General features: G+C 46.4%; 1 protein-coding gene across 1 annotated transcript; it reads left to right on the top strand.

The window, feature by feature from the left end:
- The first annotated feature begins 4240 nt into the window (after positions 1-4240).
- Positions 4241-5024, top strand: UBE2T (ubiquitin conjugating enzyme E2 T). The gene has a single exon (XM_077273903.1). It carries the CDS (start codon positions 4340-4342, stop codon positions 4880-4882), a length of 543 nt encoding a protein of 180 aa, XP_077130018.1. The 5' UTR covers positions 4241-4339; the 3' UTR covers positions 4883-5024.
- Positions 5025-23875: the final 18851 nt, after the last annotated feature.

Raw genomic sequence — 23875 nt, 5'->3', positions numbered from 1 at the left:
AAAAGTGAATTTTTATTAGTTCAATGCACAACATGTAACTTATCTTACATAGGATGCACTACAAGGAAGTTAAAAACTAGAGTAACGGAACATTTGAGGGATCTCACTAGCGGGAGTACACCAAATAGAAATATATCAGCTGTGGCTAAACATTTTCTTACGCACCATATGGGAGACATATCTATGATGACCATTCAGGGCATAGAAAAAGTTAATTTACCACAACGGGGGGGAGATGTCAGAAGACGGCTTCTCACTAGAGAAGCCTTCTGGATATATAATCTACAAACGAGATACCCCGGTGGTCTTAATAGAAAAAATGAAATAATGTACCATTATCAATAGCTCTTTTGTTTGCATGAATTACGTTATTTTTATGATGTATATGTAGAAAAACTTTTTTGGGTTTTTTTCTGTTGTGTTGTTGTTTCTAGTTGTTTTAAATAGAATCAGATGTGAATTAAGTAATGGATTTCCTATGTGTAGGACCTGAGACAATGGTCATGTGACCCTAGTCAGTTATATCATTGGTCCACTGACATTATATAGGATTTATTGTAGTACTAGAAAGTTCATGCATTAAGATCGTCAGCGATCGAAACGCGTCGCATGTGCTCCACACCTGGGCTTTTGTACGGAGGCAAGGATTCTTAGTGTTTTGAAGATTTTAATGAACTAATAAAAATTCACTTTTTTATGGAGCTGGAGCGCCTTCCTTTCTTTGCTGCTATATTCTCCCATCTGGATCCAAGATGAAGCTCCGTGCACCTGCTGAGATTGGTGAGCTGGCCTTGGCTTTTTAGCCATTTTTTTTTTCTCTGTTTGCATATTATTTTTGTAAATCTTCTAGAAAAGATGGCTGAAGCCTGACAGACCAGTATGGCACGGTGTAGCGATGAAGAACGCGAGGTAACTTTATGGGTGTTAGACCGTGTGGTGTTAGAGCAACCCAGCCGGGAGGAATGTGCACCTGACCCCAGCAAGATGCCCCCAAACTGTGCTGAACCTGCCCAACTCTACTGACCTCCTCATCCACCAAGTGGCAGCCAGCAATGGCAACTGTGGGGCAACACAAAGATAAGTATGGCGTCACTGCGGCATCCACATTTACCTCAGATATGAAGTAACCCTGAGCTATTGGGCTTTGCCGCCCATTTATCACGTGACCAGACTGGCGGGCTTTCTGGCAGGACCAGTTCTCCTCAGTTGCAGTGTCCCCGCCCACTTATCACGTGACCAGACTGGCGGGCTTTCTAAGAGGCTCCGGTCTCCTCAGTTGCAGTGTCCCCGCCCACTTATCACGTGACCAGACTGGCGGGCTTTCTAAGGCCGGCGTCACACTGGCGAGTTTTACGGACGTATGAGCGCATAAACTACGTCCGTAAAACTCGCAAAATAAACGGCACAATTATTCTCAATGGGGCTGCTCCTATTAGCCGTATATTACGGTTCAGTATTATACGGCTTTCTACGGCCGTACAAAATCGCAGCATGCTGCGTTTGTCACCGTATTGCGCAAAAAAATCGCCAATGAAAGTCTATGGGGCGAGAAAAATACGGATTCCACACTGACCAGCAGTGTGACTTGCGAGAAATACGCAGCGGTGTTAGTGAAAAGTCGGTAATTCAATTGCCGGCTTTTCATTTCTCCTGCACAAACCCGACAGGATATGAGACATGATTACATACAGTAAACCATCTCATATCCCCTTTTTTTTTGCATATTCCACATTACTAATGTTAGTAGTGTGTATGTGCAAAATTTCAGCGCTGTAGCTGCTAAAATAGAGGGTTAAATGGCGGAAAAAATTGGCGTGGGCTCCCGCGCAATTTTCTCCGCCAGAATGGTAAAGCCAGTGACTGAGGGCAGATATTAATAGCCAGGAGAGGGTCCATGGTTATTGCCCCCCCCCCTGGCTACAAACATCTGCCCCCAGCCACCCCAGAAAAGGCACATCTGGAAGATGCGCCTATCCTGGCACTTGGCCACTCTCTTCCCACTCCCGTGTAGCAGTGGGATATGGGGTAATGAAGGGTTAATGCCACCTTGCTATTGTAAGGTGACATTAAGCCAGATTAATAATGGAGAGGCGTCAATTATGACACCTATCCATTATTAATCCAATTGTAGGAAAGGGTTAAAAAACACACACACACATGATTAAAAAGTATTTTAATGAAAGAAACAAACAGGTTGTTTTAATAATTTATTGCTCGCTCAATCCATCAGCAACACCCTCGCTTGGCAAAATAATAAACGCACAAGATACATACCTTCTGATGTCCTATCACGTCCAACGAGGTAATCCATCTGAAGGGGTTAACTAATATTACAGGCACGAGCTGCGATAAACCACTCGCTCGTGCCTGTAATCCCCGGGTGCTGAAAGGAAAGCAGTGATCTATACTTACATTGAGTCGCGGTGATGCGCCCCTGCTGGATGTTCTCATGAACTGCAGCCTGGGAACTTTTTCCCACGCTCCAGGTCATATGAGGACATCCACCAGGGGGCGCATCACCGCGACTGAAGGAAATGTAGGTCAATGACCTACATTTCATTCATTCTCCGGGGAATTACAGGCACGAGCACAGCTGCATTTGCAGGGCTCCTGCCTGTAAAATAATTAACCCCTTCCTATGGATTACCTCGTGGGACGTGACGGTTCAACAGAGGGTATGTATCTTGTGCGTTTATTATTTTTCCAAGCGAGGGACTGCAAATGGATTTGAGAGAACAATAAATTATTACAACAACCGCTGTGTTTATTTCATTAAAATCCTTTTTAATAATGTGTGTGTGTGTGTGTTTTTTAACCCTTTCCTACAATTGGATTAATAATGGATAGGTGTCATAATTGACGCCTCTCCATCATTAATCTGGCTTAATGTCACCTTACAATAGCAAGGTGGCATTAACCCTTCATTACCCCATATCCCACCGCTACAGGGAGTGGGAAGAGAGTGGCCAAGTGCCAGAATAGGCGCATCTTCCAGATGTGCCTTTTCTGGGGTGGCTGGGGGCAGATGTTTTTAGCCACGGGGGGGCCAATAACCATGGACCCTCTCCTGGCTATTAATATCTGCCGTCAGTCACTGGCTTTACCATTCTGGCGGAGAAAATTGCGCGGGAGCCCACGCCAATTTTTTCCGCCATTTAACCCTTTATTTTAGCAGCTACAGCGCTGAAATTTTGCACATACACACTACTAACATTAGTAGTGTGGAATATGCAAAAAAAAGGGGATATGAGATGGTTTACTGTATGTAATCATGTCTCATATCCTGTCGGGTTTGTGCAGGAGAAATGAAAAGCCGGCAATTGAATTACCGGCTTTTCACATAGATCGCGCTGAATGAAATCTAAATACAGAATATATATATATATGTGTCTCAATGACATATATATATATATATACTGTATAAATGTTTTCCCTAACATTTGAGCACATAAATCCATTAGATGTCGGTTTTGCAAGCCTGCAAGAAAATCTCGCAGTACGGATGCCATACGGATTACATACGGAGGATGCCATGCGCAAAATACGCTGACACACCCTGACTACAGATCACTATTTTGGGAACATTTCTCCGTATTACGGCCGTAAAAAACGGACCGTATTGTCTTACGCCGAGTGTGACGCCGGCCTAAGAGGCTCCGGTCTCCTCAGTCGCAGTGTCTCCGCCCATTTATCACGTGACCAGGTTGGCGGGCTTTCTGACGGTAGCAGTTCTCCTCAGTTGCAGTGTCTCCGCCCATTTATCAGGTGACCAGGTTGGCGGGCTTTCTGACAGGACCAGTTCTCCTCAGTTGCAGTGTCCCCGCCCACTTATCACGTGACCAGATTGGCGGGCTTTCTGACGGTAGCAGTTCTCCTCAGTTGCAGTGTCCCCGCCCATTTATCAGGTGACCAGGTTGGCGGGCTTTCTGACAGGACCAGTTCTCCTCAGTTGCAGTGTCCCCGCCCACTTATCACGTGACCAGATTGGCGGGCTTTCTGACGGTAGCAGTTCTCCTCAGTTGCAGTGTCTCCGCCCATTTATCAGGTGACCAGGTTGGCGGGCTTTCTGACAGGACCAGTTCTCCTCAGTTGCAGTGTCCCCGCCCACTTATCACGTGACCAGATTGGCGGGCTTTCTGACGGTAGCAGTTCTCCTCAGTTGCAGTGTCCCCGCCCACTTATCACGTGACCAGGTTGGCGGGCTTTCTGACAGGACCAGTTCTCCTCAGTTGCAGTGTCCCCGCGCACTTATCACGTGACCAGACTGGCGGGCTTTCTGACAGGAGTCAGGACCAGTTCTCCTCAGATCAGGCGCCGCTGCCGCCATCTTGTGTGTGAGATGCAGAGACAGTCACGGCTGAAGCGGGAGCTCCATCTCCTCAGCACGGAGCCGCCGGCCGGGATCAGCTGCTGGCAGGTGGAGGATAACACGGCCGAGCTGCGGGCGCAGGTGGTGGGCGGCTCGGGCTCTCCCTATGAGGGCGGCGTGTTCAGCCTGGAGATCGCGGTACCGGAGCGTTATCCCTTCGAGCCGCCCCGGGTGCAGTTTCTCACCCCCATTTACCACCCGAACATCGACACCGCCGGCCGGATCTGCCTGGACATCCTGAAGCCGCCGCCTAACGGCGCCTGGAGGCCGGCGCTGAACCTGAGCTCCGTCCTCACCTCCGTGCAGCTGCTGATGAGCGAGCCGAACCCGGAGGACCCGCTGATGGCGGACATCGCCCAGGAGTACAAGTACCACCGGGCCGCCTACACCGCCACTGCCCGGAGCTGGACGGAGAGGCACGCCAGGCCCCGGGAGACGGACGGACCGGCGCACAAACGGCGCAGCGCGGAGCCGCCCGGGCCCGCCAAAAAGCCCCGGCCCGGACCTCCGTGACGTCACAGACTGACGTCACAGCACACCGCGGACTGCTGTCACCTGAGGCTGCGGTGACGTCACAGGGCACGGCTGCAGGCTCCTCTCTGGCCACCAGGTGGCAGTAATAGTGAGAAGTGAATGTGAGTCTGTCACTTTATAACTGGAAACATTGCTGCAAGGGCCGTGTTCACACCATCAGCCGCGGTATCTGGGGACATTGCTGCAAGGGCCGTGTTCACACCATCAGCCGCGGTATCTGGGGACATTGCTGCAAGGGCCGTGTTCACACCATCAGCCGCGGTATCGGGTCATTGCTGCAAGGGCCGTGTTCACACCATCAGCTGCGGTATCTGGGGACATTGCTGCAAAGGCCGTGTTCACACCATCAGCCGCGGTATCTGGGGACATTGCTGCAAAGGCCGTGTTCACACCATCAGCCGCGGTATCTGGGGACATTGCTGCAAGGGCCGTGTTCACACCATCAGCTGCGGTATCGGGTCATTGCTGCAAGGGCCGTGTTCACACCATCAGCCGCGGTATCTGGGGACATTGCTGCAAGGGCCGTGTTCACACCATCAGCCGCAGTATCTGGGGACATTGCTGCAAGGGCCATGTTCACACCATCAGCCGCGGTATCGGGTCATTGCTGCAAGGGCCGTGTTCACACCATCAGCTGCGGTATCTGGGGTCATTGCTGCAAGGGCCGTGTTCACACCATCAGCCGCGATATCGGGTCATTGCTGCAAGGGCTGTGTTCACACCATCAGCCGCGGTATCTGGGGACACTGCTGCAAGGGCCGTGTTCACACCATCAGCCGCGGTATCTGGGGTCATTTCTGCAAGGGCCGTGTTCACACCATCAGCCGCGGTATCTGGGGTCATTTCTGCAAGGGCCGTGTTCACACCATCAGCCGCGGTATCTGGGGACATTGCTGCAAGGGCCGTGTTCACACCATCAGCCGCGGTATCTGGGGACATTGCTGCAAGGGCCGTGTTAACACCATCAGCCGCGGTATCTGGGGACATTGCTGCAAGGGCCGTGTTCACACCATCAGCTGCGGTATCTGGGGACATTGCTGCAAGGGCCGTGTTCACATCATCAGCCGTGGTATTTGGGGACATTGCTGCAAGGGCCGTGTTCACACCATCAGCCGCGGTATCTGGGGTCATTGCTGCAAGGGCCGTGTTCACACCATCAGCCGCGATATCGGGTCATTGCTGCAAGGGCCGTGTTCACACCATCAGCCGCGGTATCTGGTGACATTGCTGCAAGGGCCGTGTTCACACCATCAGCCGCGGTATCTGGGGTCATTTCTGCAAGGGCCGTGTTCACACCATCAGCCGCGGTATCTGGGGTCATTGCTGCAAGGGCCGTGTTCACACCATCAGCCGCGGTATCTGGGGACATTGCTGCAAGGGCCGTGTTCACACCATCAGCCGCGGTATCTGGGGACATTGCTGCAAGGGCCGTGTTCACACCATCAGCCGCGGTATCTGGGGACATTGCTGCAAGGGCCGTGTTCACACCATCAGCCGCGGTATCTGGGGTTGCACTAAAGAATCAGGACTAACATAATAGCTTCAGACTAACATAATAAATACTAATGTGTAAAAGAACCTTAAAGGGAACCGCGGTCATGTTTACCTGCAGGCGGGTGATGTTATCGAGCCGGAGGAGCTGATCAGATTGAGGTTGTTTTTTGTTGGGGGGGAAAAAAGTAATTGCTTAATTGTAAACACTTGTTTGTAGGGAAGAGTCCAGTGGGCGGTCTCACCAGACTTCCCTACAAACACCAGGGATTTTGATTAATAAAATACAAGTTCTACTGAATCCAACAAAGCTAAACGTTGTTAGCTTTGTTGATCCCCAATCTGACGTTTCTATTGAGTCTTTTTGATAAGGTTTCAATGTGATCGCATCCGTGAGATTCTTTCTGATCCCCATTTCTTCCTATTCTGTTTGCACAAGGCTTAGCGCTGATCTTTGGCCCCTGCACAGCAGATGGGTGTGGGATCTGCCAGTGATGTGACGGTGTCTCCGCCTATCGATGGCGGGCAATCATGCGGTCGTTGGTCGCCTCAGTGGGCAGGATTTTACCCGCCTGGTCTCTCATGTATTTCTAGTTTATCTGTAAGTGACACAGTCTGCAGACTCTCCTGTACCTCCGGCCTCGGTAGCATGCCGTCTGCTGTCCGTCTGCCTGGGTTTCTGGTGCTAACAGTAGTTTTCATGTTGTGTATAGCACTCAGACTTTGTGTAACCACCTAATTACAGTCTACCCCTTTTTATATCAATGCAAAACCAAAGAAATGAGTGAGGGCACAAGTTGATATGTAGGAGCACGTTCACACTTTGGCCATTTCACAGACAAAAAGGCAAAGAAAAAACAATGAGCAGGTAACATGCTGAGTAAATAGTAACAGGACATGGAAATACTATTTTGAGCAAAAAAGTGTAAACACTATCCCACCACAACAGTATGGACGGTCCTGATCTGTCAAGTAGTAAAATCTGACTTTGTGTCAGGTGACTCCAGTGTGAATAAGGGCGGAGCAGGATCCAGGCCTGACTGTTCAGCCACCTGTCCATGGGAAGCTACACAGATAGATGCCTGGCTTAATAGGGGGACACTCTCCTGTTTGTACAAAGTATAAGAAACTACAGCAAAACCAAAGAAATGAGCCGGAGCATAAGCTGGTATACACTGGCAATGTCACAGACAAAACCCAAGAAAAAAAGCAAAATGAGCAGATAGCCTGTAGGGTATGTTATATGTACCGTCTAGCATGTCTAGTAAAGCACCACTCCAGCTGTTTATTATTTTTATTTTACAGCTGGAGTGGTGCTTAAAATCTAAGTTCCCTGCACTTAGTCTTATGCTTTCCTGCCGCTGTCTTCACCTCTCACGATTGCTACTATTGGTCTTTTCCGGATCACCCCAATGTTTGCTGGAGCTCCCCTCCATTCTGGCTCTTACACTTACATTTAGGAAGTTTCGTTCACAAGATGGTGCTGATAAAGGTAACGACACTGGCGGGTGAGTGTAATACAGTCGGGGAACTTGGATTCTAGCAATAAAAAAGTGTTTTGAAGAGGCACTTTAACAAAAAATGTTATTGACCGTAACACACTGCTATAGGTGCTGCAGTGCAGAATAAAGGTATATATTCTAATTTGGTCTTTCTGTTGCAGACATATTGGCTCTTAAACAGTTATTTTTTTATCAAGTGGGCGTTTCCAGAGAGATTTCACTGAGGGCGTGTATTTCCTTTTTTCTGATCTTGACCAATCATAAGCAGGGAAAGAACACGCCCCCACCATAGCGCGACAGTCTGCTCTCCGGGTCAGTGATGACCAGAGCTGCTGATGCCCACTTGGTTGGGGCGCCGTACGGGGTTTTTTTCTCTTACTATTCAAAACAAGAAAAACTGCGATCTGCAAGATTTTTGTGGTGGACTGTGAAAATTATGGCAATGCGACCCGCGAAAATGGGCCACAAAAAACACGGCAAAGTGTACAAGAAGCCTTAACTGTTTTAGGTTTTGATTGCTTATATCTGCATTGGAAAGGTAAAAATAAAAAAAAATGTTTTTTTTCCCCGCCCTGCAGCGCCTATTGCATCGTGTGCCCAGTGCAACATGGAAACTGTAGTAAACTACCATCCTGTAGGTGAAATATCTGGATGTTAAAATACATCATATTCTGATCCGAGAACAAGCCAGAAAACCCAATATAAACGAGGATTACCTCTGTCCTAAAGTGAAGGTTTCCTTACATACATAGAGATCCACACCTCCAGTGATGGGGTCCTTGAATCATGGCCTGCTGATTGCAGCATTACTTCGTGCACTTCTGTCCATCACCTATAGATTAGAAAGTGAACACAAACTTAACAGTGGCAAAGTCCTCAGCGCTTGTTTACAATTCGACATGAGCTCGCTCATGCTGCTCAATCTGCTCAGCACACAGGCTGCCACGTTAATAGCAGGGCTCTGGAGAACATTCACAAGGTCTAAGGGTACTGTCACACAGTGGCACTTTGATCGCTACGACGGTACGATCTGTGACGTTCCAGCGATATCCATACGATATAGCTGTATCTGACACGCAGCAGCGATCAGGGACCCTGCTGAGAGTCGTACGTTGTAGCAGATCGTTTGGAACTTTATTTCGTCGCTGGATCTCCCGCTGTCATCGCTGGATCGTTGTGTGTGACAGCGATCCAGCGATGCGTTCACTTGTAACCAGGGTAAACATCGGGTTACTAAGCGCAGGGCCGCGCTTAGTAACCCGATGTTTACCGTGGTTACCAGCGTAAAAGTAAAAAACAAACAAACCGTACATACTCCCATTCCGGTGTCCTTCAGGTCCCTTGCCGTCTGCTTCCCGCACTGACTGCCGGCCGGAAAGTAAGAAGAGCAGAGCACAGCGGTGACGTCACCGCTGTGATCTGCTTTCACTTTACGGCGGCACTCAGTCAGTGCGGGAAGCAGACGGCAAGGGACCTGAAGGACACCGGAATGTGAGTATGTACGTTTTTTTTTTTTTTTTACTTTTACGCTGGTAACCACGGTAAACATCGGGTTACTAAGCGCGGCCCTGCGCTTAGTAACCCGATGTTTACCCTGGTTACCCGGGACCTCGGCATCGTTGGTCGCTGGAGAGCGGTCTGTGTGACAGCTCTCCAGCGACCACACAATGACTTTCCAACGATCACGGCCAGGTCGTATCGCTGGTCGTGATCGTTGGAAAGTTGCAGAGTGTGACAGTACCCTTAGTTTTAAGTGCAGATTTGAAGCCGTGTTTTTAATGTGTTTTTAGTACAGAAAAGCCGGCAACGTGGGCTACTGAGAACTCGCATGGCAACTCAGTCGGGTGGTCTAAACAGGCTATTAAAGGGTTTATCCACTGCTTTTATATTGAAGACCGGTCCTCAACATAAGCCATCAATGGGAAGCACTCGCCCAACTGCAGACATCCTCTTAAGGTCATGGGACCAATTTGCTCTCATCTGAGAAAATCGGTCCCATTATGCCAACCACGCTGTCATCAGTGTTATCTGATTTTCTCAGATGTGGATAAAAAATAAAGTTTATTCAACTTTTACATGCAGTGTGTCTGTTCACACTGGCCATTAAGGCCATGTTCACACTTTGCGTTTTTTACCGCGGAACCGCCGCGATTTTGCCGCTGCGGGTCCGCTGCAGTTTCCATTGCGTTTACATTTACATGTAAACCTATGGAAACCGCAAACCGCTGTGCACATGCTGCGGGAAAAACCACGCAGAAACGCAGCGGTTTACATTCCGCAGCATGTCACTTCTTTGTGCAGAATCGCTGCGATTCTGCACCCATAGGAATGCATTGAACCGCTTACTTCCCGCATGGGGCTATGCCCACGTTGCGGGAAGTAAGCGGATAATGTGCGGGTGGTACCCGGGGTGGAGGAGAGGAGACTCTCCTCCAGGCCCTAGGAACCATATTTGTGTGTAAAAAATGTTATAGTCACCTCAGCGCTGCACGCGGCCGGCCGGTTAGAGTTGCTGTGCGAACAGGACCTGCGGTGACGTCGCGGTCACATGACCGTGACGTCACGAAGGGTCCTTCTCGCACATCATCTTTGGAACCGGACCGCCGGGTGCAGCGCCGAGGAGATCGGGACGTCAGAGGGTGAGTAAACTTTTTTTTTTTATTTTAACATTACTATTGATGCTGCATATGCAGCATCAATAGTATAGGCGGAAACCCGCAGCGAAAACCGCGGAACAAACCGCGATAAATCTGCAGGGATAACCGCAGCGGTTTTGCCCTGCAGATTTATCAAATCCGCTGCGGGAGAGCCCGCAGAGGTCACCCGCAAAGTGTGCACATAGCCTAAAGAGACAAAACCTAAGACCAAAACAAAATGAACAAATACCCTACTGAAAGTAAATACAGTAAAAGCAACAGTGCATGTAACTAATAAGACAATTAGCAAACCCCGCTTTTGATCAAAACTTAATTATTTACAGCAGGGTAAATGTTCATTTTGTTTGTCTTTGGTTTCGTCAGATTATTAATTTGTAAGGAGGTGTTCACAAAAGGGGTCAGGAAGTGAGTGTTTTCTCATCTAATCAGTCTGAATGTTGACTTGGCAGCGCAGATGTTTTCCAGCTTCCAATGACAAAGTCAAGTAATCCGTTTTACACACTTTTTACTCTATACAGTCCCTACCTAAAAGACGAACCAGGCATAGGAGACAAAAATAAAGATTTTTCAAACAAATATAATTTACAGTAAATAAAACAAACAGGCAGCACGGTGGCGCAGTGGTTAGCACAGCAGCCTTGCAGCTCTGGGGTCCTGGGTTCAAGCCCCATGAAGGACAACATCTGCAAAGAGTTTGTATGTTCTCTCCGTGTTTGCGTGGGTTTCCTCCCACATTCCAAAGACATACTGATAGGGAATTTAGATTGTGAGCCCCATCGGGGACAGTGATGATAATGTGTGCAACCTGTAAAGCGCTGTGGAATATGTTAGCTCTATATAAAAATTAATATTATTATTAAAATCACAGACAAAAGACACAAAAATATTGATTCTCTCATGTAATTGGCACTTCTAGCTTAACCCCTTAACGACCGCCGATACGCCTTTTAACGGCGGCCGCTAAGGGTACTTAAACCACAGCGCCGTTAATTAACGGCGCTGTGGAAAAAGTGAATAGCGCCCCCCAGAGTCGGATTTTCTCTGGGGTCTCGGTTGCCGAGGGTAGCCGAGACCCCAGAGAACATGATTCGGGGGGTTTTTACCGACCCCCGAGTTGCGATCGCCGGTAATTAACCGTTTACCGGCGGTCGCAACAAAAAAAAAAAAAACGCGATTTGCCGTTTAATTTCTCTGTCCTCCGATGTGATCGCACATCGGAGGACAGAGAAATGTGGTCCCCGATGGCCCCCAATAGCCCCCCAATACTTACCTACCTCCCCCGGTGCTCCTCGTGTCTCCCCATGGGCGCCGCCATCTTTTTTCCGGGAAAAAATGGCGGGCGCACGCGCAGTACGCCCGCCGCCCGGCACCCGGATGTTCTTTGGGGTCTCGGCTGCCGGGGGTAGCCGAGACCCCAAAGAACATGATCGGGGTCGATTTGCACCGACCCCTGCTTTGCGATCGCCGGTAATTAACAGTTTACCGGCGACCGCAAAAAAAAAAAAAAAAAAAAAAGCGATCAGTTATTTCTCTGTCCTCTGATGTGATCGCACATCAGAGGACAGAGAAATAGGGGGATTCGGGGACCCTATCATACTCACCCGGGGTCCCTGGGTCCTCTTCTGTCTTCTCCTGCCGGCCGGCTTTTTCATCATGGCGGGCGCATGCGCAGTGCGCCCGCCATCTGCTGCCATCTGCCGGCCGGCAGGAGAAGACAAGTTGGGGCTAAAATTAGGGTTAGGGTTAGGGTTAGAGTTAGAGTTAGGGTTAGGGTTAGAGTTAGGGTTAGGGTTGGGGCTAAATTTAGGGCTAGGGTTAGGCTACTTTCACACTAGCGTTTTTTGGCTTCCGTCGCAATGCGTCGTTGGAGAAAAAACGCATCCTGCAAAAGTGCTTGCAGGATGCGTTTTTTCTCCATTGGCTTGCATTAGCGACGCATTGCGACGGATTGCCACATGTCGCATCCGTCGTGCGACAGATGCGTCGTGCTTCGGCGGACCGTCGACACAAAAAAAACTACATGTAACTTTTTTGTGCAACGTGTCCCACATATTTCAGTGCCACGTGCCACGTATTTAAGTGACACGTGCCACGTATCAAAGTGCCACGTGCCACATATTTCAGTGCCACGTATCAAAGTGCCACGTGCCACGTATCAAAGTGCCACGTGCCACGTATCAAAGTGCCACGTGCCACGTATCAAAGTGCCACGTATCAAAGTGCCACGTGCCACATTTCAGTGCCACGTGCCACGTATCAAAGTGCCACGTGCCACGTATCAAAGTGCCACATCTTTCAGTGCCACGTGCCACGTATTTAAGAGACACGTGCCACGTATCAAAGTGCCACGTGCCACATATTTCAGTGCCACGTGCCACGTATTTAAGTGCCACGTGCCACGTATCAAAGTGCCACGTGCCACACATTTCAGTGCCACGTATCAAAGTGCCACGTGCCACGTATCAAAGTGCCACGTGCCACGTATCAAAGTGCCACGTGCCACATATTTCAGTGCCACGTGCCACGTATCAAAGTGCCACGTGCCACGTATCAAAGTGCCACGTGCCACATCTTTCAGTTTCACGTGCCACGTATTTAAGAGACACGTGCCACGTATCAAAGTGCCACGTATCACGTATTTCAGTGCCACGTATTTAAGTGACACGTATCACGTATAAGTGCCACGTGTCACGTATTTAATTGCCACATATTTAAGTGCCACGTATCAAGATTTTCCATGGAGAACAGACACATCCAGAGATATGTCTGCTCTCCACGGCTGCAGCAACACACTGACAGGAGCCATAGTTCCTGTCGGTGTGTCACTGCGCATGCGCGAGCGAGTTTACCGGCGGTCATTGACCCCGGCACTCTCGCTTAACGGCAGTGCTGCGTGGGAAAGTTCAACGCAGCTGTACTGCTGTTAACCGAGACGCCGGAGTCATTGAACTCCGGAACAGTACGCGATACACTGCTAGGAGCTTCGCTCCTGGCAGTGTATCGCCGGAGAGCAGCCGATCGGCGTGGGACACTCGTTTTATGGATTCTGCGGACAGGGAGTATGAATTTGGTTTATTATTTTTGGATTTTTTCCTGGAGGATCGAAGGCTTCGCCTACCAGTGTGCTGTTGGTGAGTATATACTCTGTGTTATATGTTGTATGTACTGTGTGTCATGTATGTGTATTGTGTGTAGGTGTTTTGTGTAACTTTACAATTGTGCTAAGTCGCCGGACACAGGGACAACTCTCCCATCCTAATACCGGATGGGAGTAGTAGTCCCATACGGCGACTTAGCACAATGGTGGCACTAGCGTCGCATGGGGACACACACACGCACACACACGCACACACACGCACACACACGCACACACACACACACAGAAGGACTCCATGCTGCTTCACTGGGGGGCGGGGGCTTCCCTCTTCCTGTCCGACGTCACGTCCGGTCCTGGGTGTCAACCCCTCCGTACAAAGACGCCGACACCCAGGACAAAGGCGCTGTGTGTGGAAGGTAATATGGGGCCCTAGGGGGATACGCAGACACGCCGCTGCGTAAAGAATTGACATGTCAATTCTTTTTACGCCGGCGTGTTTGCAGACAAAAGCGCCGCGTTTTTTTGCGGTGTGTCTGAACGGCAAAGTGAATTTCTCATTCACTTTGCCGGCAGACGAAAATGACATTGCACATTTTTGAAAAGCGCCCGCAAAATAGCGCTCAAAAATGCGCTATGTCTGAAAGTAGCCTAAGGCTTCTTTCACACTTGCGTCGGTTGGGATTAGGGTTAGGGGTGTGTTGGATTTAGGGTTTTGATTAGGGTTATGGTTAGGGTTGAGATTAGGGCTGTTTTGGGGTTAGGGTTGTGATTATCGTTAGGGTTGTGATTAGGATTATGGATCGGGTTGAGATTAGGGTTAGGGCTGTGTTGGGGTTAGGGTTGGAGTTAGAATTGGGGGGTTTCCACTGTTTAGGTACATCAGGGGGTCTCCAAACACGACAGCCAATTTTGCGCTAAAAAAGTCAAATGGTACTCCCTCCCTTCTGAGCTCTGCCGTGCGCCCAAACAGTGGTTTACCCCCACATATGGGGGATCAGCGTACTCGGGATAAATTGGACAACAACTTTTGGGGTCCAATTTCTCCTGTTACCCTTGTGAAAATAAAAACTTGGGGGCTAAAAGCTTTTTTGTTGGAAAAAAATATATTTTTTTATTTTCACTACTCTGCATTATAAATTTCTGTGAAGCACTTGAGCTTTCAAAGTTCTCACCACATATCTAGATAAGTTCCTTAGGGGGTCTAGTTTCCAAAATGTGGTCACTTGTGGGGGTTTCTACTGTTTAGGTACATTAGGGGTCTGCAAACGCAACATAACGCCCGCAGACAATTCTATCAAAGTCTGCATTGCAAAATGGCGCTCCTTCCCTTCCGAGCTCTGCCGTGCGCCCAAACAGTGGTTTACCCCCACATATGGGGTACCAGCATACTCAGGACAAATTGGACAACAACTTTTGGGGTCCAATTTCTCTTGTTACCCTTGTGAAAATAAAAATTTGGGGGCTAAAAAAATCTTTTTTGTGGGAAAAAAAATATTTTTTATTTTCACTACTCTGCATTATAAACTTCTGTGAAGCACTTGGGCATTCAAAGTTCTCACCACATATCTAGATAAGTTCCTTGGGGGGTCTATTTTCCAAAATGGGGTCACTTGTTGGGGGTTTCTACTGTTTAGGTACATTAGGGGTCTGCAAAGGCAACATAACGCCCGCAGACAATTCTATCAAAGTCTGCATTCCAAAATGGCACTCCTTCCCTTCCGAGCTCTGCCATGCGCCCAAACAGTGGTTTACCCCCACATATGGGGTACCAGCATACTCAGGACAAATTGGACAACAACTTTTGGGGTCCAATTTCTCTTGTTACCCTTGTGAAAATAAAAATTTGGGGGCTAAAAAAATCTTTTTTGTGGGAAAAAAAATATTTTTTATTTTCACTACTCTGCATTATAAACTTCTGTGAAGCACTTGGGCATTCAAAGTTCTCACCACATATCTAGATAAGTTCCTTGGGGGGTCTATTTTCCAAAATGGGGTCACTTGTTGGGGGTTTCTACTGTTTAGGTACATTAGGGGTCTGCAAAGGCAACATAACGCCCGCAGACAATTCTATCAAAGTCTGCATTCCAAAATGGCACTCCTTCCCTTCCGAGCTCTGCCATGCGCCCAAACAGTGGTTTACCCCCACATATGGGGTACCAGCATACTCAGGACAAATTGGACAACAACCTTTGGGGTCCAATTTCTCTTGTTACCCTTGTGAAAATAAAAACTTGGGGGCTAAAAAATCTTTATTGTTAAAAAATATATATTTTTTATTTTCACGACTCTGCATTATAAACTTCTGTGATGCACTTGGGCATTCAAAGTTCTCACTACACATCTAGATAAGTTCCATGGGGGGTCTAGTTTCCAAAATGGGGTCACTTTTGGGGGGTTTCTGCTGTTTAGGCACATCAGGGGCTCTCCAAACGCGACATGGCGTCCGATCTCAATTCCAGTCAATTTTGCATTGAAAAGTCAAATGGCGCTCCTTTGCTTCCGAGCTCAGCCATGCGCCCAAACAGTGGTTTACCCCCACATATGGGGTGTCGGCGTACTCAAGACAAATTGTACAACAGCTTCTGGGGTCCATTTTCTCCTGTTACCCTTGGTAAAATAAAAATTTGGAGGCAAAAAGATCATTTTTGTAGAAAAAATGCGATTTTTTTATTTTCACGGCTCTACGTTATAAACTTCTGTGAAGCACCTGGGGGTTTAAAGTGCTCACCACACATCTAGATAAGTTCCTTAAGGGGTCTAGTTTCCAAAATGGTGTCATATGTGGGGGGTCTCTACTGTTTAGGCACATCAGCGGCTCTCCAAATGTGACATGGCGTCCGATCTCAATTCCAGCCAATTCTACATTGAAAAAGTAAAACGACACTCCTTCTCTTCCAAGCTCTGCGGTGCGCCCAAACAGTGGTTTACCCCCATATATGGGGTATCGACGTACTCAGGAGAAATTGCAAAACAACTTTTGTGGTCTAATTTCTCCTGTTACCCTTGTGAAAATAAAAATTTGGGGGCAAAAAGATCATTTTTGTAGAAAAAATGAGATTTTTTATTTTCACGGCTCTACGTTATAAACTTCTGTGAAGCACTTGGGGGTTCAAAGTGCTCACCACACATCTAGATAAGTTCCTTGGGGGGTCTAGTTTCCAAAATGGTATCACTTGTGGGGGGTTTCCACTGTTTAGGCACATCAGGGACTCTCCAAACGCGACATGGCATCCGATCTCAATTCCAGCCAATTCTGCATTGAAAAAGTCAAACGGTGCTCCTTCACTTCCAAGCTCTGCGGTGCGCCCAAACAGTGGTTTACCCCCATATATGGGGTATCGACGTACTCAGGAGAAATTGCACAACAACTTTTGTGGTCTAATTTCTCCCGTTACCCTTGTGAAAATAAAAATTTGGGGGCAAAAAGATCATTTTTGTAGAAAAAATGAGATTTTTTATTTTCACGGCTCTACGTTATAAACTTCTGTGAAGCACTTGGGGGTTCAAAGTGCTCACCACACATCTAGATAAGTTCCTTGGGGGGTCTAGTTTCCAAAATGGTATCACTTGTGGGGGGTTTCCACTGTTTAGGCACATCAGGGACTCTCCAAACGCGACATGGCATCCGATCTCAATTCCAGCCAATTCTGCATTGAAAAAGTCAAACGGTGCTCCTTCACTTCCAAGCTCTGCGGTGCGCCCAAACAGTGGTTTACCTCCACATATGGGGTATCGACGTACTCAGGAGAAATTGCACAACAACTTTTGTGGTCTAATTTCTCCTGTTACCCTTGTGAAAATAAGAATTTGTGGGCGAAAAAATCATTTTTGTGAAAACAAATGCGATTTTTTATTTTCACGGCTCTACGTTATAAACTTCTGTGAAGCACTTGGGGGTTCAAAGTGCTCACCACACATCTAGATAAGTTCCTTGGGGGGTCTAGTTTCCAAAATGGTGTCACTTGTGGGGGGTTTCCACTGTTTAGGCACATTAGGGGCTCTCCAAACGCGACATGGCGTCCGATCTCAATTCCAGCCAATTCTGCATTGAAACAGTCAAACGGTGCTCCTTCACTTCCAAGCTCTGCGGTGCGCCCAAACAGTGGTTTACCTCCACATATGGGGTATCGGCGTACTCAGGAAAAATTGCACAACAAAATTTGTGGTTAAATTTCTGTTTTTACACTTGTGAAAATTAAAAAAAATGGTTCTGAAGTAAAATGTTTGCAAAAAAAAGTAAAATGTTAATTTTTTTCTTCCACATTGTTTTAGTTCCTGTGAAGTACGTAAAGGGTTAATAAACTTCTTGAATGTGGTTTTGAGCAGCTTGAGGGGTGCAGTTTTTAGAATGGTGTCACACTTGGTTATTTTCTATCATATAGACCCCTCAAAATCACTTCAAAGGTGATGTGGTCCCTAAAAAAAACATGGTGTTGTAAAAATGAGAAATTGCTGGTCAACTTTTAACCCTTATAACTCCCTAACAAAAAAAAAAATTGTTTCCAAAATTGTGCTGATGTAAAGTAGACATGTGAGAAATGTTATTTATTAACTATTTTTTGTGACATATCTCTCTGATTTAAGGGCATAAAAATACAAAGTTTGAAAATTGCAAAATTTTAAAAATTTTCGCCATATTTCCATTTTTTTCATAAATAATCGCAAGTAATATCGAAGAAATGTTACCACTAACTTGAAGTACAACATGTCACGAAAAAACAATCTCAGAATCAGCGGGATCCGATAAAGCGTTCCAGAGTTATAACCTCATAAAGTGACACTGGTCAGAATTGTAAAAATTGGCTCGGTCATTAAGTACCAAATTGGCTCTGTCACTAAGGGGTTAAGCTGACCTAAAAAGGCCTCGTGAAGTCGAGTTTACCATGAAAACCCTACACGCACTGCAGCAAAGGGAGCCAGGCCACAAAAGAGGGAGGAAGAAGAGCCCGAGACTGGAGCCAAGGGAGCCAGGCCACAAAAGAGGGAGGAAGAAGAGCCCGAGACTGGAGCCACGGACAGGTGAGTAACCAAAGATGGAAACTAGTGTACCATCAACTGTGTCATAGTGCCCGATGCTTATCCGTGCGTACGGGGTGTGACCTGGTCCTGTCAGGCATGTAAGCTCCTGTAACACAGGGGAATGATAATGTTACTGCTATCTATGATGTCTTAGAATACACCACATCAGTGCTCGGCTACAGACCAGTCTATGTGCATATTGTTGACCCCACTATATCACTGAAGCTCTTAAAATGAGCTTGTGAGAAGTAGAATTGGAATATGGAGGTACAGGGGCTTCTCACAAAATTAGAATATCATCAAAAAGTGAATCTCATTCTATAGAGTCATTACACACAGAGGGATCTATTTCACATGTTTATTTCTGTTAATGTTGATGATTGTGGCTTACAGCCAATGAACATGTGAAATAGATCACTCTAAATTTGTGAGAAGCCCCTGTATGTGTTGATGAACCAGCGCTGTGGATTCCCGAGTCCATTTTGGTGGAGTCTGTATAAAATGGACCGACTCCTAAAATATATAACAGATTGGGTGCAGTAGCACAATGCAGGATGTTCTGTAAATGTTTTCATAAAAATTTGGGACAGTTATGAAATGATGTTAGCAGTCATTAACTGTATCTAAAAATTCTAAGGAATAAGTGTGAACTATTGTAAGGATACAGGTCAGGCGGTGGTACCATCCAAAATAATCCAGAACAATGCTGCGTTCTTGGCCAGGGACAATGAATGAATGAATGAAGCAGGAATAAATAGGCACTTGTAGACTTAGAGGTTACGCTGGATAGCCTTATAAATAGGTCCCAATGTTATTCAGTGGACCAGATCTGTGACTGCCAGAGGAAAGCATTGAAGAACCAGCTTCAGGCTAATGGTAATTTAGTTTTTATTTGTAAGTTCAGTGCCTGAAACGGTTAAAAAAGAATCTATATAGCGCCAACATATTCCGCAGCGCTTTACAGACATGAAATGTAGAGGAAGCTAATAGGGTGAAACTAAGTCCGATAGTGATTGTGGATTACCAGACTATCGCTAGGAGGAATTTTGGGGCCCAGCATCAGTATTTTCCAGCACCCACTTTGGCCTTAACAGAAGAAGTCTCAGATTTCTCAACTCGTATGTCCCGAATATGATTACGATTTCTTCATCAAATTCTTGCACAGTTCGCTTCAGAATTAGAAAATAAGCTACACTGCCTGATAATACGATGGAGGCAAAATATATTCATCACAACCAGCCAAGCAAATGAACTGAGGGCAAATCAAACATTGGCGCATAATGGGATATTTCAATCTATCTACAATTTCCTAGAGAGTAGTGAATGCCAGCGCAGACGGTAAGATGTGATAGTGTCACTATTTAATTCCAAGATGTTAGCAATAGATTCTGTCAGGTGGGACACCCTTGGACAGGATTTATTTTTTTAGGACATTCCATAGGTGCTCAATCAGATTGAAGTCAAAAGAAATTGAATCAAGTCAACCACGTGAAACCTTCATTATGATCCTCAAACCGTTCCTCAACAGTGCAGCGCATTATCTACTGAAGGGCGTCGCTTGGTCTGCAATGTTCCAAGAGATGGTACGTGGTACAGTAACATCCACATGACTGCCAGGGCCAAATGTTTCCCAGAAATTGCCTGAACATCGCGCTGCCTCGGCTGCCTCCTCTTCTCGTAGTATCCTATCATCTTCAGTTAAAAATGTAAAAACCTTATGGTTCATCATAGGGCTGTGGAGTCGGTAAGGCAAACGTCTGACTCCTCAATTTCCCTGACTCCACAGCAGCGGTCACTCACTACTGATCATGGACATAAAATGCAGCACGGATTCATCTCAACTAAAAGCAGAGATCTTCAGATCAGGAACAGAAATTGACAATTGTGACTTTGCTGGAGCCCACCTGTCACTAATTGTGGGGGCTGCGACCTGGGAGTCCAACCGTGAAAGGAATAAGAATGGGGAGATTCCTTCGACTCCGCACCCAAATATCCAGTGCTAAACTGACTTAAAATCTTCTTAGTGATAAATGTTAATGGGTTACAAGCGAGTAGAAAAGCAAAGCATTTTTTTTTTTTGCTAGTAACTGCACCACTTACGTCCATGGCCGGTATCTGGTTTTGCGACTCGTACACAGGGCTGAACTGCAATATTTCCTTTAATTACCAAACAAGAGGCCAAATAATCATAGCTCATCCATAAATACAATATCTAAACCAAACACAAAATATGGACCACAGAGCAATAAATCTCAAAAATCGAAATATTTTTTATTAGAGATGCATTAAAATAGTATTAAAAATCAAAATACATAAAAAATTAAACAAAGAAAGAGGTAAGTGACACCTAAGTGCCACGTCCAAAATGGAAGGCAATATATATTAAACCAGTGCACGTAAACTAAACTGATACAAAATGCTATGTAATAAGGCAAAATATATGCATGATGATAAAATTATATAGTGTAGAAAAATATATCACAGATGGGAACCCCAATTAAACTAAATAAAGTGGCAAGTGCATACTAATAGCTAAGGAGCTCCTATATAAGGGAATTCATCACTATGGCAAAAAATTAAGCCAACAATCAATAATAATGCTGTAAGACCAAGTGAAAAAATCAACAAATGAATGCTGTGAACAAACCAACCTAGGATGGACGTGGAAGAGGGACCCGACGCGCGTTTCGCTATGGTGCTTCTTCGGGGGACGTCCCTCGAAGTTTAATATATATTACCTTCCATTTTGGACGTGGCACTTAGGTGTCACCATTTTCTTTGTTTAACTCTTGTTATGTATTTTGATTTTTAATACTATTTTAATGCATCTCTAATAAAACATATTTAGATTTTTGATATTTATTGCTCTGTGGTCCATATTTTGTGTTTGGTTTAAACGTTTCCTTTAAGCCAGAGTTGTGCTGTTTACAGAAGAAAGCAGCCATGCTTTTCTAGTTTTTATATATTTTTTTTCTCCTAAGGTTGTTTATGTTCACTAAAACCCCCATGTACAGCTGAAAACGGTTCGAATGTCAGTTATCGCGCCCAACGCCCCATATTATTATTATTATTTATTGTTATAGCGCCATTTATTCCATGGCGCTTTACATGTGAGGAGGGGTATACATAATAAAAAGTGCAGTAATCTTAAACAATACAAGTCATAACTGGTACAGGAGGAGAGAGGACCCTGCCCGCGAAGGCTCACAACCTACAAGGGATGGGTGAGGATACAGTAGGTGAGGGTAGAGCTGGTCATGCTGCGGTTGGTTGATCGGTGGTTACTGCAGGTTGTAGGCTTGTCGGAAGAGGTGTCCCATATATACAGGAGTGCTCGCTGTGCCTAGCGCTCATTTGATATTTATGAAAGAGCCATTGCCAGACGTCTCTTAGAGACGAACGTCAACAAAAAAAAATTGGACTTGCTGGATCCTTATCTCCCCGACATCATCTGTCTGGGGCCTCTGTACAAATGACTGTTGGGTGAATTCGATATTGGAGAAGACTAAACTGTAAACAGCACCAGGTTGTTGCTGACTTGTTTAAGTGACTTAAACTACTTCATTGCTGTAATTGTTTTTTTCTTTAAAGAAAATATAAGTAGATTCTCAATCACTCATCCATATTTCCATTAATGGGGTCCATCTCCTCAATATAAAGTAAATTTTGTCACACTATTGCTGTATTCTTATCATTGTATTCTTACATTGTACGGCTGGAAGAAAAGGCACATGTCCATGAAATTCATCTGAGGGATGAGAGAAGATATCGAGTAAAGGGAAGAGATACAAGTACAACTACAAGAAAATCATCCCCAGTGTCGATCACTATATACACTGCTCAAAAAATAAAGGGAACACTTAAACAACACAATGTAACCCTAAGTCAATCACACTTCTGTGAAATCAACCTGTTTAGTTATGAAGCAACACCAATTGTGAATTAATTTCTCTTGCTGATGTGCAAGTGGAACAGACAACAGCTAGAAATGATCGGCAATTAGCAAGACAACCCCTATAAAGAAGCGGTTCTGCAGGGGGAGACCACAGACCATTTCTCTGTTCTTATCCTTTTTGGCTGTTGTTTTGGTCACTTTTACATTTCATCATGGCTCTCACCCCTAAAGGTACTGTACAATAGCATGAAGTGGTGTCTACAACACACAGAAGTGGCTCAGGTAGTGCAGCTCATAAAGGATGGCACATCAGTGCGAACTGTGGCAAGAAGGGTAGCTGTGTTTGTCAGCACAGTGTCCAAAGCATGGAGCAGATACCAGGAGACGTGGAGGGGCCGTAGGAGGGCAACAACCCTACAGCAGGATCGCTACCTCCTCCTTTGTGCAAGGAATAGCAGTGCCAGAGCCCTGAAAAATGGCCTTCAGCAGGCCACTAACATCCATGTGTCTGCTCAAACTGTCAGAAACAGACTATTATTTATTATGCATTGCTGATATAGCACTATCCTATTCCACAGCGCTTTACAAATATTATCATCGCTGTCCCCAATGGGGCTCACTATCTAAATTCCCTATCGGTATGATTTTGGAATGTGGATGGAAACCCACACAAACACGAGGAGAACATACAAACTTATGGCAGATGTTGTCCTTGGTGGGATTTGAACCCAGAACCCCAGCTCCAGTGTTAACTACTGAGCCACCATGCTGCCCAGACTCCATGAGTGTGGTATGAGGGCCTGACGTCCACAAGTGGGTGTTGTGCTTACAGTCCAACACCATGATGGGCGATTGGATTTACCAGAGAACACCAATATTGACAGATTCGTCATTGGCGCTCTGTGCTCTTCACGGATGAGAGCAGGTTCACACTGAGCACATGTGACAGAGTCTGGAGACACCGTGGAGAATTTTCTCCTGACTGCAACATCCTCCACCATGACCGGTTTGGCAGTGGGTCAGTAATGGTGTGGTGAGGCATTTCTTAGGAGAGCCTCACAGAGGTACCCTGATTGCCATTAGGTACCAGGATGAGATCCTCAGACACATTGTGAAACCCATTGTGCGGTTGGCCCTGGGTCCCTTCTGATTCATGACACTGCTAGGTCTCGTGTGGCTGGAGTGTGTCAGCAGTTCCTGCATGATGAAGGCATTGAATCTATGGACTGGCCCACCCGTTCCCCAGACCTGAATCCAATCGAGCACATCTGGGACATCATGTCTCGTTTCATCCACCAACACCACAGACAG

Source organism: Ranitomeya variabilis, chromosome 7 (genome assembly GCF_051348905.1).
Source record: "Ranitomeya variabilis isolate aRanVar5 chromosome 7, aRanVar5.hap1, whole genome shotgun sequence".
Taxonomy (NCBI): domain Eukaryota; kingdom Metazoa; phylum Chordata; class Amphibia; order Anura; family Dendrobatidae; genus Ranitomeya; species Ranitomeya variabilis.
This window is presented reverse-complemented; position numbering and strand designations above follow the sequence as displayed.